The following is a 16,587-nucleotide window of genomic DNA, read 5'->3' as shown; positions in this document are numbered from 1 at the left end:
CCCAGCGATAGACTGCTGAGTGATAGCACTCTGTGTACTGCTGTTAGAGTTGTAAATAAAGGGATTTTTGTGAAAAGACTTCTGCCTCCGCAGACTTATTACACGGACAAATTATCAATGACCAATCTGTGAGGTGCCCAGACATTGCCGTGAATTATACAGAGAAACTCTGACACCTAAAACCAAAGTCAAGAATCAAAACATCTGCGCAGACGATGAGTTGGAACATGCCAACTTGCTGGCATCACCATTGCGTATCACCAGGACAGAGCACTTGCTTCCTTGATAACAAGTTCTGTAACACACGGGCAGGAAAAGGGGCACTTCATGTGTCCTTGGTGCCCCTGGGCTGTGGAGAGGGAAGTGAAATCAGCCAGTTTTCCCGCCCATGACACTCCCTGGAAGGTGCGTGTGTGCGGTGGTGTTTCAGACGAAGGTTAGTCCTCCCCTCCCTTCTGCAATTAAGCAGGTTGCCAGCGCTTAGGTCGACACATGGATTGACTATTTGGCAAACCTTACAGCAGGACTGAGTGAGTGCTTTCGGGAGAGCAATGGAGGAAACGAGTGGGGAATGATACAAGAGATAGGAATTACATCTGGGAGCAAATCTCTTCCAGACAGCAGCTGCTATTGGTTAAGCAGTGATTCAATTCACCGTGAGTCAGTTAGACACATAGCAAATCCAATACACTCTCTGCTTCCTGTTCACATGAGAGATTTGGGCAATCTTCAAAGATTTACATATAAGATCCTGACAGGACTTGACAGGGTGGAGGATGACATGTTTTCACCAGTGAGAGAGTCTTGAACAAGGGGACATAGCTACAAGATAAAGGCCCGATTATTTAAAACTGAGATGTAGAAATGCCTTCTCACAAAGGGCGGTGAATCTCTGGAATTCTCTGCCCCAAAAAGGGTAGAGGAGGCTGGATCATTAGAAGTATTCAAAGTGGAGGTGAATAAATATTTGATCGATCGAGGAACAGGGGGCGAAGGGGAAATGGCACAGAGAAGGTGTTGGGGTCAGCATAGATCAGCCATGATCATATTGAATGGCGGGGCAGGCCTGAAAGGCCTGGTGGCCTATTCCTGCTTCTATCTCTTGTGATCCTCCTACTACACCAATGTAACATTCTTTACATTATTAATGTTAAGCTGCCCTCCACTCCCAAGCCAGGTGCACCATAGTAGAAAAAGTAAAGCTCTTTTAACTCCACCTCACCAATGTGTGTTAATCTCAACCTCAGATAAGCAATTTGAGAAAGTCAATTCCTTTCCAAGCCCAGGAGAGAAGAAATTGGGAGAAAAATAGAAAAAAAAATACAACCTTATGGTAGCGTGTAAACAACATCTGAAGGCATCCTACAGCACTTTATAGTCAATGAAGTACTTTTGAAGTGAGATTATTGTAAAATAAGCTTGGAAGATCCACAGTGTAAAGCAGGCTGATCTGTATAAACATTTTTTGCGACAACTCACTGTAACATCAATGCAGATTGTTGGAAGCTCCTCAGTTTCCCAGGATGTTCCACTGAATGCCTTTTACACAAACAATTTTTTTTAGAGGAAGTAAGTCTGGACTGGACTCTCCAGATGTGAAATATGGCAAGCACTTTGGTTTTTTTTCTGTGATCCTGAAGCTTTGGAAAGTTGAGGCCTAGACAGTCTTATCACTAAGTGTGCATTTGTCCACATCAAATTTGCAACTTTTCAGCCCAGCGCCATCATCTATCCGTATCCATTCTTCTATCATTCGCAAACTTGGGAAACTTTGTATCTCTGTCCCTACGTCCAAGTCATTTCTAGATATTCTAAACAGCAGTGGCCCAGTTAATGAATGTTTCTCGCTTATTTCCCATACACCTTCTTATAGAGCTATGACCAAGGGGAATGTCCATTTTCATATGTTTACATTGGGAATAGTTCCTCAAACTGGTATGTTTGCCAACTGTCTGAATTTGACCTGATTATGTGTGTGGAATGAGCAATAATGGTAGCAAAGGTACATCTAGGAGAAAGGTGCAAGGACATCCAACACCATGCACTTCACTTTCTGACCTGTGCACTTCTGCCTGATCTCAGGGATGGTCCATTGATGTGAGAACTGGAGTCTATATCAATGGTACAAAATCTCAGGCTTGGACAATCCAGACATGAGGGAGATCCAGGTGGCATGGTGGTACAGTGATTAGCATTGCTGCCTCACAGCTCCATGGAGCTGGGTTAGATTCCTGGTTTGGGTCATTGTCTGTGTAGACTTTGCATGTCCTCCCCGTGTCTATGTGGGTTTCCTCTGGGTGCTCCAGTTTCCTCCCACAGTCCAAAGATGGGCGGGTCAGGTGCTTTAGAAATGCTAAAATGCCCCTTCGTATCCCGGGATGTGTATGTTAGAGGGATTAGCAGGATAAATATGTGGGGTTACAGGGATAAGGAATAGAGGGGATTGTTGTCAGTGCAAACTCGATGGGCTAAATGGCCTCCTTCTGCACTGTAGGGTTTTTATGATTCTACCGTTAGGCTAACAGTGTATCACCATTATAGAGGGGGAAAGTATCCTGTGAAAAATGAAGAGGATTCATCCTTGCCAATGTCCCGATAGATAAAAGATGTGGAGACCAGGAACTGGGAATCAACAACAACAACAACTTGCACTGATATTACGCCCTTAATGTAGCAAATATATCCCCAGAATCAAATAGGTGCTACTGAGCCACGTAACGAGATATTAGGACAGGTCTTGATCAAAGAGGTTGGTTTTAAGAAGGTTAATGGAGCAGGGAGAGGAGGAGGTTAGATGGATTGGTCATTCTAAATTGTCCCTTAGTGTCAGGGGCATTAGCAGAGTAAATACATGGGGTAATGGGGATATGAGCTTGGTGGGATGGGCGTAGTCTCGATGGGCCAAATGGCCTCCTTCTGCACTGCAGGGATTCTCTGATTCAAAAGAGGTTTGGAGAGAGAATTCCAAAATCTAGGGAGCTGAATGCACGGATGCCAGTTGTTGAGCAATGAAAATTGGGGATGTGCAAGAGGAGGAACACAGAGATCCCACAGGGTCGTAGGACTGGAGGAGGTTACAGAGAGAGAGAGAGAGAGAGGATAACAATCACAGGCGGATTAGAAAGCAAAGAGGGTTGTTTTAAAATGAAGGCGTCACCCTCTGATGGGCGAACGGGACTTGGTGTAAGTCGGCTGTGAGATCACACATGGCTTTAAACTGTTGTTTGGAGCCAGGTCTCAGTCAGAAGACCGACATGCCAGATGCTTCCAAGCACAGACAGTGAACTGGTTGCAGCCCCCGTGTTGGCTGCTGCCAAAATCGTAACGGCAGAACCACACTTGTACCATGTACAATTTAACAAAAAATATGAAGCAGTTCCATCTTCTTTTATGTTTGGAAAACTCTAACTCAGACAGACGGAATTTGAAAGGAAAGCCACAACAGTCCGAATTGTGCCTCAAGTTTAATTCAACACTCAAAGATTTATTTAAACTGACTGCAAAAACGTGAGGGAGGGTCAAACTAGCTATTAACAAGCACAAACTGTGTCATTTATGTGGTTGTGTCTATAACAATCAGGTGTTTTTCAATGTGATTGATAGTTGGGATTATATTCTCTGGCGTTTCAGAGAGTGAGAGGGGATCTCATAGAAATTATAAAATTCTGACAGAGTTAGACAGGGTAGATCTCAGAAAGGATGTTCCTTTGGTGGGAGAGTCCAGAACTAGAAGTCGTAGCTTGAGGGTAAGGGGTAAACCTTTTAGAACTGAGATGAGGAGAAATTTCTTCACCCAGAGGGTGGTGAATGTGTGGAATTCGCTACCACAGAAAGTAATTGAGGCCAATATGTTGTCTGATTAGAAATTAGATAATAGCTCTTGGGACTAAAGGGATCCTGGGATATGGAGGGGAAAGTGGGATCAGGATATTGAATTTGATGATCAGCCATGATCAAAATGAATGGCGGAGCAGGCGCAAAGGGCAGAATGGCCTCCTCCTGCTTCTGGTTTCTGTGTTACTCTAATTTAGTGAGTCTTTGGAAATATTTAAGGGGATGTAGCTTTGAATTGCACAGTCAGTTTGGAACTGCTAAAGAGGTTCAGTTTTAGCTTATCACTGCTCTTGCAGTAGTTGGAATTACAAAACTATTTGTCTGGAAATAGGCTGTAAAGAATAGTCAACATTTTGTCTTTCAAGGAAGTAGATATTATGTTATTGGCTTTAAGTTGTTTGTTCATCTTTTGTCAAATAAATGTATTTAATAATTTTAATCTAAAATGAAGTCAACTGCTTATCGAGAAAGATAAGAGAAATCCTGTGGAGGCATTCTGGTATCAAAAATTATTCATGGACTCGTTTGTTTGTTACCCTTTCACACCGAATGTTTACCAATGGCTGGGGAAGGTGGGGGTTGGATTTCAAGGGTTAGAGCGATTAAAACATAAAGGCAAAAAAAATCTATTAGTATGGAGGGAGGAAAATACCCAGGAGTGTACCCAGGTAGAACAAAGGCATTCATTGTGCCATGCCTGCGCTACATAGAAACATAATCATAATGTCTGTTTGGAGAACCGGTGTGGACACATTGCACTGAACGGCTTCCTTCGGTGCTTGACAATTCTATGATAGGAAAAGGAGGAGGTCCTTCAGCCTGTTTGGGCATTCAAAGGGATCATGGCTGATCTGTATCACAACTCCATCCACCTTACCTGGCTACCATCAGTGCATTGACACTGTGACTTGTCCCATCACTGACATACTCTCTTCCCCCTTCTTCCATCAGGAAGAGAAGTCTGAGAACGTGTATCAATCAACTCAAGAACAGCTTCTTCCCTGCTGCCATCAGACTTTTGAATGTACCTACCATATATTAAAATGATCTTTCTCTACACCCTATCTCAGTGGCACAGTGGTTAGCATGGCTGCCTCACAGCACCAGGAACCTGGGTTCGATACCTGGCTTAGGTCACTGTCTGTCTGGAGTCTGCATATTCTCCTGTGTCTGCATGGGTTTCCTCCCACAGTCCAAAGATGTGCAGATGAGATGCATTGGCCATGCTAAATTCTCCCTCAATGTACCCAAACAGGCACTGAAGTGTAGTGACAAGGGGATTTTCAGTGTAACTTCATTGCTGCATTGATGTAAGCCAGCTTGTGACACTAGTAATTAAACTTACACCCTATCTGTAACAGCAACACTATATTCTGCACCCTCTCCTTTCCTTCTCCTCTATGTATGGTATGCTTTGTCTGCATGACGCACAAGAAACAATAACTTTCACTGTATCCCTACGCTTGTAACAAGAATAAATTAAATGTAATTCTGTATTTGCATCATCACATAACTGTGACATGATCACTGAATTTAGCATGTTGGGAGATGTCACAGTTCATGGCTCCAGATTAACGAGCCCACAGAAACATGGTTCCTGCTGCTGTCAGCTACATGGAAACCTCTAAAATGTCATTTTATAGAAAGAACACAAAAAGTGAGGCTTGAACTTATATAATGACACTCTTCCATGGAATCCCAAGCCATATTGCAGCATTTGAAATGCATTTGAAAATCTACAGAGGTATGTGGAGGATTTATGTAGAATTACTATGGAATTCACAGTACAGAAACTGGTCATTGGACCCACCTGGTCCCTTCTGGTGTTTACGCTCCTCACTAACCTTCTCCCACCCTATTCAATTAAACCCACCTGAAATATCCTTTTGTTCCACTGGACCCTTTTATATTTACCAAGCATCCCCTTAAATGCCTTTCAGTTCGGATACGTGGTTAAAATAAAGCTCCCTCAATGCTGCTCTGCCAAGCTGGGATACCATAAGACAGGTGAGCAGAAGGAGGCCATTCAGCCCATCATGTTTGCTCTGCCATTTAAGAAGATACCACCTCTCCCGCATGGAATCGGCGCAGGCAATAGTCTGACAATGGAAATCTCCGTTGACCTCAGGTGGAAATTTCCAGTCTTGCCCGAACGAGGTCGTAAAATCCTGCCCAGAATCTCTACAGTGCAGAAAGAGGCCATTCAGCCCATCGAGACCTGCACTGACACCAATCCCACCCAGGTCCTTTCTCCATAACCCCACATATTTACCCTACTAATCCCGCTGACACTAAAGGGCAATCAACCTAACCCACACGTCTTTGGAATGTGGGAGAAAACCGGAGCACCCGGGGGAAACCTTCGCAGATATGGGGAAAACATGCAAACTCTACACATACAGTGACCCCAGGCCGGAATTTAACCTGGGTCCCTGGCGCTGGGAGGCAGCAGTGCTAACCACTGTCACCCAATAACTTCCGTGTTGGATTCACTAGTTACTATCCAACACTCACAACACCAAATTTGAATAAGGAGGGTACAGAATGGGGTAAAGACTGCCTCAAATAATCTGCACATTCATTGGGTTAACTGCAAAACACAAAAGCAATGCAAAAACACTGGAATGCAATGAACCTGTAGTCACCTCATGAGGGGCTCCCTTCATGTGTTCAAGAAATCAACATCTGGTGTAGTATAAAGAAGGGGGGGGGAAATAGTTCTAATGAAATAATAAGTGATTCAGCATTTAAGTAACAATTAATATAATTTTCAGATGGAATTTTAATTATTCTATTTCCTCCGAGTGTATATTCCGGTTTGAAGAACACGGCAATGAATTTATAGGCGAGTGTCTGAGCAGTCAGACCGACAAGATCTGAAATCTGTCCAGGAAAAGTCCAGGCGTGTCGATTTCCCCCCTGACTCAGCTGTTTTGATCTTGCTGATTCCTCTCCTTCGAAATGTATTTGATTAAAATCGCGGAAAATTCGATTAATTCGCCCCAAACGCTCTTTTAGGGATCGCGGGGAACCTGCATTTCTGTAATTAGTTCCGCAAAACAGAGAGAGAAGAGATGCCCCCACCCCGAAGCGGTGGGCATTAAAAACAGCCAGGGTAGGACTTGCAAAGAAAAAAATAAACAACTTGGAAAACGGATTCAAATTCTTTGCAAACTGATCCGCACCCAAAAAAAGAGGGGAGTTGGTGGGGGTGGGGGGAGGCAAATCTGAATTTACCCACTGACATGTGTCAGGAATGTGACAATAAGGCAACACTTTCCACTGCAACTGCGGGCAAAGGGAACTGAAGGTTGCTTAGGCTGACAGGGAAGACGAGACAAAAGCAGCTGACACATATCTGGGGGGCTGCTTTTTAATAAGTGGGGGGGGAGGTTTAACAAAATGTTTTGACCCCCCCCTCCCCATTCTTGACCACCCCGTAAGGTGTCGCTGTTTGTCTCTGAGAGGGACATAAATAGATACACTTCTCACTGAATGTATCATTCTGTTCCCACTGTATTCCTGTCCTAAGACAGAAGGATGTGGATATGCCGGCGTTGGACTGGGGTGGGCACAGTAAGAAGTCTCAGAACACCAGGTTAAAGTCCAATATGGTTCCAAATAAACCTGTTGGACTTTGACCTGTTGTTGTGAGACTTCTTGCTAAGGTACAGGGAGGGTGGTAGAGGATAAAGTTTATTTATTACTGTCACAAGTAAGGCTTAAATTAAGACTGCAATGAAATTACCATGAAAATCCTCCACTTGCCACACTCTGGCGCCTGTTCGGGTACACTGAGGCAGAATTTAGCACAGCCAATGCACCCTAACCAGCAGGTCTTTCGGATTGTGGGAGGAAACCAGAGCATCCAGAGGAAACCCACGCAGACACGGGGAGAGCGTGCAGACTCCGTACAGACATTGACCCAACCCGGGAATCGAACCCGGGACACTGACGCTGTGAGGCACCAGTGCTCACCACTGCGCACCTTGGGATGGTGGAAGAGGGTATGGATGGTGGGAGAGGGTGAGGGGGGGGTTTGCAGGAGAGGGTGAGGGGGGGGTTTGCAGGAGAGGGTGGGGGGGTTGCGGGAGAGGGGGGGTTTGCGGGAGAGGGTGGGGGATTTGCGGGAGAGGATGGAGGGGGTTTGCGGGAGAGGGTGGGGGGGTTGTGGGAGAGGGTGGGGGGTTTGACGGAGAGGGTGGGGGAGGTTTGTGGGAGAAGGTGAGGGGGTTTGCGGGAGAGGGTGGAGGGGGGTTTGCAGGAGAGGATGTGGGGTGTTTGCGGGAGAGGGTGGGGGGGTTTGAGGGAGAGGGTGGAGGGGGGTTTGCAGGAGAGGGTGGATGGGGGTTTGCAGGAGAGGATGGGGGTGTTGCGGGAGAGGGTGGGGGAGGTTTGTGGGAGAAGGTGAGGGGGTTTGTGGGAGAGGGTTGGGGGGTTTGCAGGAGAGGGTGGAGGGGGGTTGCGGGAGAGGGTGTGGAGGGGGGTTGTTTGCGGGGGGGTGTTTGCGGGAGAGGGTGGGGGGGTTTGAGGGAGAGGGTGGGGGGGTTTGAGGGAGAGGGTGGAGGGGGGTTTGCAGGAGAAGGGGGGGTTTGTGGGAGAGGGTAAGGATAGTGGGAGAGTGTAAGGGGTGGGAGAGGGTAGGGATAGCAGGAGGGGGTAGAGATTGATGGGAGACAGTAGGGATGGTGGGAGAGGGTAGGGATGGCAGGAGAGGGTAGGGATTGATGGGAGAGGATAGGAATGGTAGAAGGAGAGGGGGAGAATGAGAAAGAGCAGGGAGTGTTGGCAGACCAATTACAATCGGATCACTCCGGCAATTATAACACACAGGCGGCAATCTAAACATAACCACCCCTTTAATATGCAACTGGCAAACCACAAATGTTCCTTCTTAAACACAACCCAACCTGAGCGCCTTATTCTGATGTTGATAACTATACAACGTCCGGGGGCGATTTACAAATGTCACCATTGTGACAATCTCTCTAATAATCTAAAGTTTGCTGTGTGTCATTCTTTTTAAAAAAAGACAAAATCACACTTGAACGAGTGCAAACATTTGGAGCATGAAATAAAATGTAACATTTAACCGCCAACCCCCCCCCCCCCCACCCCAGTCCCAACAAGTCCCTGCAAATGAAACAGTTTGTGTGTATCCGTTTGCCAACTGGGGGATTTGCAAGTCTCACATTCATTCAAATACATTTCAAATTAGGCCACATCTCGATTCATAAAATTAAGATCACTTATAAACCTGAGTTATTATTGCAAAAAGGGGGGGGGGGAGGCGGGGCACCAAGGTAAGGTGGTGGGGGGGGGGAGAAACTGATAGAAAATGTAAGAGAGAGAACTAGACGCATCGAGAAAAATAACACACAGAGTAAGCTGAAAACCGCGATCTTTCAAAAAGCGTTGATATAATTCCACACACACCGGTTGACAGATCAGTCTTAAATTCACGGGGAGATAGCGAAATCTATCTGATCTGGGACAGCAGACAGAGATCAGAGCGGTTCTGTTATCAGGATTGCTAGGCTGCAGTATTTATAGCAATTAAAGCACGGTGCTAAATATTATTTGCAATGCTCCGGGTGATACTCTACTTGCAGTCCCGCCGCTTCTGTGCTTACCTTGGCTGCTGCATGTAACTGTTGTCCGAGGTGGGTGCGATGACAGCTCTTGCTTCTCTCTTCTTTGCTTCCAACACCCCCCCCCCCTAGGCTGGGAAAAGGAAGCTGCGTTTATGAGATTTTTTTTTCGCTTGTGTTGATTCCCCCCGTTCAATTTTTTTTTCCCCTCTGTGTGTGTTTGCTAAAAGGCTTGTTGCAGACGAGATCGCCCCGACCAGAGGTGTGGGGTGTTGGGGAGGGTTTGATTTGCACACAGCCTGTGAGGCAGAAAGAGCACTGAAATATGCAGGAGAGCGATGGGCACAGACTTTCAACAACATCCACGTGTTAAGAGCTTTGTTAAAATGCAGAGCGGGGAGTAAGAGAGAGAGAGACGGGAAAAAAAACTGCAACACACACACACTGGGAATGCGATTCATTTGATGCAAGATCACAATGTGTGTTTTGAATGGGGAGAAGGTGGTTGCTGGGGAAGCGGGGGGCGGAATAAAAGATTTACACACACATTTCATTCCAATACAGCCCTGGAATGACAGAACACAAATGAGTCAATGTGAAACAAAGTTCTCTCATGCAAAATAAAGTTCAACAAGACTTATTTGAGGGTTTGATTCGTGCCATGGGAGTTAACAATATGTTTGCAATGAAAATAATATAATCGACCTATCGATGCCAACTTCAGAGTCAATAGGTCACATTAGCTAATTAATTTTCCAAGTGAAATCACTGCGGGGGTTAAGGGACTGCTGTCTGCTCAGCCGGTTAGGTCGGGATTGTGACATTTATTAATTGCATTTAATCCCTGATTTAATTGATGTGGGTACGTGCCGGGGAGGATGGCGACCCATCGGATTTCAGGAACACTAGAAATAAGAGTGGAGAAGCGCTCAGCCCACAGGACAGTTGCGTTAATATAGTGCCCATCACAACCTCTGGGCGCCCCAAGCGCTTTTTAAACAGCCAAATGTGCTAAGCTTGGTGCCATTTATATTGTTAGTATGTTGCACGCGAAATGCACAAAACTATTTCCACAATGTTGGACGCAGATGTGTCCAAGATGCAGAAAGTTGCCTCATCTATTCACGATCACAGAGCTGTGACAGCCTGGCTGATTATTTTGTTGTTCCTCCTCAAGTTAATCATAACATTTAACATAACGATCAGCTCTCTACATGTAGCTGTCCACTATTCTCTGTCCAGTATCCTCTGTCCACTATCCTCTGTCCACTACCCTCTGTCCAGTATCCTCTGTCCACTATCCTCTGTCCACTACCCTCTGCCCAGTATCCTCTGTCCACTATCCTCTGTCTGATATCCTCTGTCCACTACCCTCTGTCCAGTATCCTCTGTCCACTACTCTCTGTCTACTACCCTCTGCCCACTACCCTCTGTCCAGTATCCTCTGTCCACTACCCTCTGTCCAGTATCCTCTGTCCACTACCCTCTGTCCAGTATCCTCTGTCCACTACCCTCTGTCCAGTATCCTCTGTCTACTACCCCTGTCCACGCCACTTACAAACAGTCCAGACTCCCTTCACAGTAACTTCATTGCAGTATTAATGTAAGCTATTTGTGACACTAATAAATAAACTTTAAAAGTGGCACCTGGAAATAAATGTTGACGAGAATGTCTGGAACCTCAACAAGAGCAGCACCACTGGGTAAGAGGAAGAAGTACGGTCTGCCAGACTACAAGATGAAGGCGTGTGGAATTGCCGGCACCAGTACATCACTCCCTGATGAACTCAATGCATTCTACACCCGTTTTGAGCAAGAGGTCAGTGAGAGTGCGGTTTCCACCCTGGAAGCCCTGGATGAACCGATAACTGAGGTCACCACCATCAATGTCAGATCAGCCTTCTCGAAAGTCAACCCACAGGAAGCGACCGGCCCAGATGGGTATCTGGACAAGCCTCAGATTCTGCTTGGACCATCATTATGAAGAGCTTCGAAAGGTTAGTCATGGCGCAAATCAGTTCCGACCTCCAAGATTACCTGGATCCACTATGGTTCACCTATTGCTGCAACAGGTCCACAGCAGACACCATGTTCTAGCCCCACACTCAATCATGAAACACCTGACATAGGTGTGTCAGACTCCTATCTATTGATTACACCATTCAACACCATTATTCATACAAAACTCATCTCCAATCCCTGTGGCCTGGGCGTCAGCACCTCTCCCTGTGACTGGATTCTACACTTCTTAACCCACAGATCACAATCAGTAAGGATAGGCAACAACACCTCTTCCACGATCATCCTCAACACCAGTGCCCCTTACTATACTCCTTATACATCTATGACTACGTGGCTAAATTCCACTCCAACTCAATTTTCAAGTTTGCAGATGACACCATCATAGTGGGTTGGATCTCAAAGAATGAGACAGAGTACAGGAAAGAGATAGAGAATCTGATGAACTGGTGTGACGACAATAATCTCTCCCTCAATGTCAACAAAATGAAGGAGATATCATCGATTTCAGGAAGCGTAGTGGAGGACATCGCCAGTCTACATCAATGGGGATGAAGTGGAAATGGTCAAAAGCTTCAAGTTTCTAGGTGACCAGATTACCAATAAGCTGTCCTTGCCGACGCTATTGTTAAGAAAGTCCACCAATGCCTCTACTTTCTCAGGAGGCTAAGGAAATTCGGCATGTCCACTTTTACAGATACACCATTGAGAGTGTCCTTTCAGATTTTATCACTGCCCTGTCCAAAACAACAAAAAACTACAAAGGGTCACAAACGAAACCCAGTCCATCATGCAAACCAGTCTCTCATCCATTGACTCTGTCCACATTTCCTGCTGCTGTGGAAAAGCAGCCAGCATAATAAAGGACCCCACGCACCCTGGACATTCTCTCTTCCAAGATACAAAAGTCTGAGGTCACGTACCAACTGACTGAAGAACAGCTTCTTCCCTGCTGCCATCAGACTTTTGAATGGACCTATCTCGCATTGAGTTGATCTTTCTCTAAATGCTAGTTATGACTGTAATACGACATTCTGCGCTCTCTCCTTCTGTGTGAACAGTATATTTTGTATAAGGCACAAGAAGCAATACTTTTCACTGTATGCTAATACACGTGACAATAATAAATTAAATCAAAAGAGTTAAAGTTTATTAGTCACAAGTAAGGCTTACATTAACATTTCAATGATGTTACTGTGAAATTCCCTAGTCACCACAGTCTGGCACCTGTTCAGGTCAATGCACCTAACCAGCAAATCTTTTAGAATGTGGGAGAAATTCAGAGCACCTGGAGGAAACCCATGCAGAAATGGGGAGAACATGCAAACTCCACACAAACAGTGACCCAAACCAAAAAAATTGAACCTGGGGCTCTGGCGCTGTGAGATAGCAGTGCTAAACACTGTGCTACCTTGCTGATGGTTCTTGTTCCTGGCCACTATCTCATGTCAGTCACTATCTCATGTCGGTTACTATCTCTTTTCAGTCACTATCTCGTGTCGGTCACTATCTCTTGTCGGTCACTATCTCGTGTCAGTCACTATCTTGTGTCAGTCACTGTCTCATGTCAGTCACTATCTCATGTTGGTTACTATCTCTTTTCAGTCACTCTCGTGTCAGCCACTATCTCGTGTCGGTCACTATTTCGTGTCGGTCACTATCTCGTGTCAGTCACTATCGCTTGTCGGTCACTATCTCGTGTGAATCACTATCTTTTGTTGGTCATTATCTTGTGTCGGTCACTATCTTGTGTCAGTCACTATCTCATGTTGGTCACTATATTGTGTCGGTCACTATCTCATGCCAGTCACTGTCTCGTGTTGATCACTATCTCGTGTCAGTCACTATTTCCTGTTGATCACTGTCTTGTGTCAGGGTGTCAGTCACTATCTCCTGTCAATCACTAACTCGTGTCAGTCACTATCTTGTGATGCTTTGCTGGAAAGTGCAAGTGTGAGAGACACCAGGATAAAGCTTACATCTGATGCTTCACGTTTAAAGAAGATCGATTTTGGTGAGTTGGTAAGCTGGCTAGTATCCATGGATCATCCCTTGGTTTAAGTTAAAATTAAAGGAAAAATCTTGAAAAGTGGAAGGTGAAAAGCTTTGGCATTGCAATAACCTTTGAGAAGGTTTATCTTTTTGGTTTGAAAGAATATGCAACAAGGGATATTGTTTAGTCACGAGACTTAATTCCAAACTATCTCGTGCTGGTCACTTTCTCGTGTCAGTCACTATTCCATGATGGCAGGACTGATGTATGCGGAGAGATTGACCAGGTTAGGATTGTTTTCACTGGAGTTCAGACGAATAAGGGGGATCTCATAGACTTATAAAATTCTATCAGGACTTGGCAGGATAGAAGCAGGAAGGATATTCTGGGTGGTGGGGGATTCCAAAACCAGGGGTCACAGCCTGAGGATTCAGGGTAGACCATTTAGGATGGAGGTGAGGAGACATTGCTTCACCCAAAGAGTGGTGAGCCTGTGGAATTCATTACCACAGAAAGTAGTTGATACCAAAATACTGAATGTATTCAAGAGCGGCTGGTTATATATAGCACTTGGGGCAAATTGGTTCAAAGGTTATGGAGAAAAAGCAGGATTAGACTATTGAGTTGGACGATCAGGTGAATGGTGGAGCAGGTTCAATGGGCCAAATGGCCTCCTCCTGCTCCTCTCTTTAATGTTTACAGCATAGAAGGAGGCCATACACATCTTGGGACACTGTGGGCTAATTTGGCATGGGCTGTCCACCTAACCAGAACATCTTTGGACTGTGAGAAGAAACCAGAGCACCCAGAGGAAACTCACACAGACAGGGGGAGAATGTACAAACTCCACACAGTGGACAGTGACCTGAGGCTGGAATTGAACCCAGGTCCCTGGCGCTGTGAGGCCACTGTGCCACCGTGCCACTGTGCTGCTTTAGGGCATCTCGAGGCTTTTCACAGGCGGTAGGTCATTTGTAAGGGCAATCACTGTTGTTATCTAAGGAAAAGTAGCAGGTTTTTTGTGAACAGCAGAGCCTGCTTTGACACTAAGGTTTGAGGGCTAGATATCGATTGGAGAACTCAAAGAATTTGGTGCACTTCTTCTCATTGTGGAGAGGGATGCAGTATGTCACCAAAACAGGCAGCGAGAGGCTTTACTGTGCTATCTGAAGACTGGTACCTCCAGCAATGCAGCATCTCCCAGTACAGACTGTCCCAGATGGATAAATGGGACATAGCAATGCTATAACAAGCACTAGTTTTATTTGGTGCATTCATGATAACACAACTAACATCATCAGAGAACAATGTATTGGGAAGTGCATAAAATACTTGGCTATTAATTGCAGGCAGAACATCATTCAAATGCATCTCAGTGTTAAAGCTGTAGCTAAAATCTCTTTGATTGTAACTTCAATGTTCAGGATTAGCAAATACCTTTGCAAGGTTCCATGTGCAGTATTGTTCAACGTATCATCGAGAAGCTTTCAGCTGGGATTATTCCAGCTATTCTTTTTAATAGACGTACAGATATACAAGCTTACTTGCTGAGTAGATTCATAACTTCAACTGAGGTCTTCAACTTCACTTCTGGGAATCCCTGTTGTCACCATCTGCCAGTCATTGTCTGCACAGTAAGAAGTCTCATAACACCAGGTTAAAGTCCAACAGGTTTATTTGATAGAGGAACTTACTTAGAGGGTAGAGGCTAGAAGATAGTACAGTGTTTACCCCAGTCATTGTCTTCCTCAGTGATTTTGAGGTTATAGTTTAGCTAATCTGACACTCAATTATTACAGGGTTATTTGCCTACTTTATCATAGAATCCCTACAGTACAGAATGAGGCCATTCGGCTCATTGAGTGTGTACTGACCACAACCCAACCCAGGACCTATTCCCATAACCCTGCACGTTTACCCCTGACGCTAAGGGGCAATTTAACATGGCCAGTCAACCTAACCAGCACATCTTTAGAGCGTGAGAGGAAACTGGACCACCCGGAAGAAACCCACACAGACACGGGGAGAATGTGCAAACTCCACGCAGACATGACCCAAGCTGGTAATCGAACCTGGAGTCTCTGATGCTGTGAGGCAGCAGTGCTAACCACTGTGTCACCATGCTGCCCTGAATACATATTCAGTGATTTGACCTGCTACTTGAGAGCACTTTGTAAATATGTTGCTGTCAAACTTAAAAAGAAATCACTTATCTTAACCTTCAAATTTTCACTCATCAACCCTTTCTAGTATTAGAGAGCTTGCATCCGGATCTCTTTAAAACTTTCTTTAATATTCTTTTCCTTGTGAAGTATTCTGACACGCGCATAAAATAAGTGACCTTGTTATGCATTTCATTTAGCAAGACAAATTTCAATCTCTGGGAATAGAATTATTATCGAGCAGCCAAAGTGGGGCAGCACGGTGACACAATGGTTCGCACTGCTGCCTCACAGCGCCAGGGAATGGGATTCGATTCCCGGCTTGGGTTACTGTCCGTTTGGGGTCTTGCACATTCTCCTCATGTCTGCATGGGTTTCCTCCAGATGCTCCGGTTTCCTCCCACAGTCCAAAAGACGTGCAGGTTAGGTGCATTGGCTATGGTAATTTCTCCCTCAGTGTACCCGAACAGGCACTGGAGTGTGGCGACTAGGGGATTTTCACAGGAACTTCATTGCAGTGTAAGTGTAAGCCTACTTGTGACACTAATAAATAAACTTAAACTTTAAACTTAAGTGATTAATTCTGTTGGATTAATCTGACGACAAGTCACCTGGACTCAAAACGTTCGCTCTATTCTCTCTCCACTGATGCCGTCAGACCTGCTGAGATTTTTCAGCATTTTTTGTTCTTGTTTATGATTAATTCTGTCACTTGGAGCCATTTTAAGGCATTATTCAATTAAGCAGATATTTGTCAGGCTTTATAATGGTCAGATTTTAGTCCGTTGAATGGAAGTCAACCTTTCGATTATGTGCGCCATTGTGATATCCGGACATGCTGATTTGATAGAAATCTTTCTTTACAGTTCTCTTGTCGACTTAGATGGAGTGACCCATTCATATTTACAACCTTGCCATCTGAATGTCAACCAGTCCTCAAGTGAGGATCAGCTGGTGTTCCTGATGAGCTCTTTATTCCTCCCACAGC

The 16,587-nt window shown here is 45.1% G+C and overlaps 1 protein-coding gene across 2 annotated transcripts in view; it reads right to left on the bottom strand.

The window, feature by feature from the left end:
* Window positions 1-16,587, bottom strand: part of rgma (repulsive guidance molecule BMP co-receptor a) — a 173,987-nt gene that overhangs the window by 33,904 nt on the left and 123,496 nt on the right. Inside the window, exon 1 of one of the 2 annotated variants that reach the window (XM_080214243.1) lies at window positions 9,468-9,889. The exons of the other annotated variant lie outside the window; for it this stretch is intronic. Coding sequence (XP_080070369.1) covers window positions 9,468-9,481 — 14 coding nt within the window. The 5' untranslated portion in view covers window positions 9,482-9,889. Of the gene's footprint in view, window positions 1-9,467; window positions 9,890-16,587 lie in introns of those variants that run through there. 2 annotated transcript variants of the gene reach the window in all.

Source organism: Carcharhinus amblyrhynchos, chromosome 28, assembly GCF_965287045.1.
Source record: "Carcharhinus amblyrhynchos chromosome 28, sCarAmb.v2.hapA, whole genome shotgun sequence".
Lineage (NCBI taxonomy): Eukaryota > Metazoa > Chordata > Chondrichthyes > Carcharhiniformes > Carcharhinidae > Carcharhinus > Carcharhinus amblyrhynchos.
Note: the sequence above shows the minus strand (reverse complement) of the source record. Positions and strands in the feature narration are given on the sequence as shown.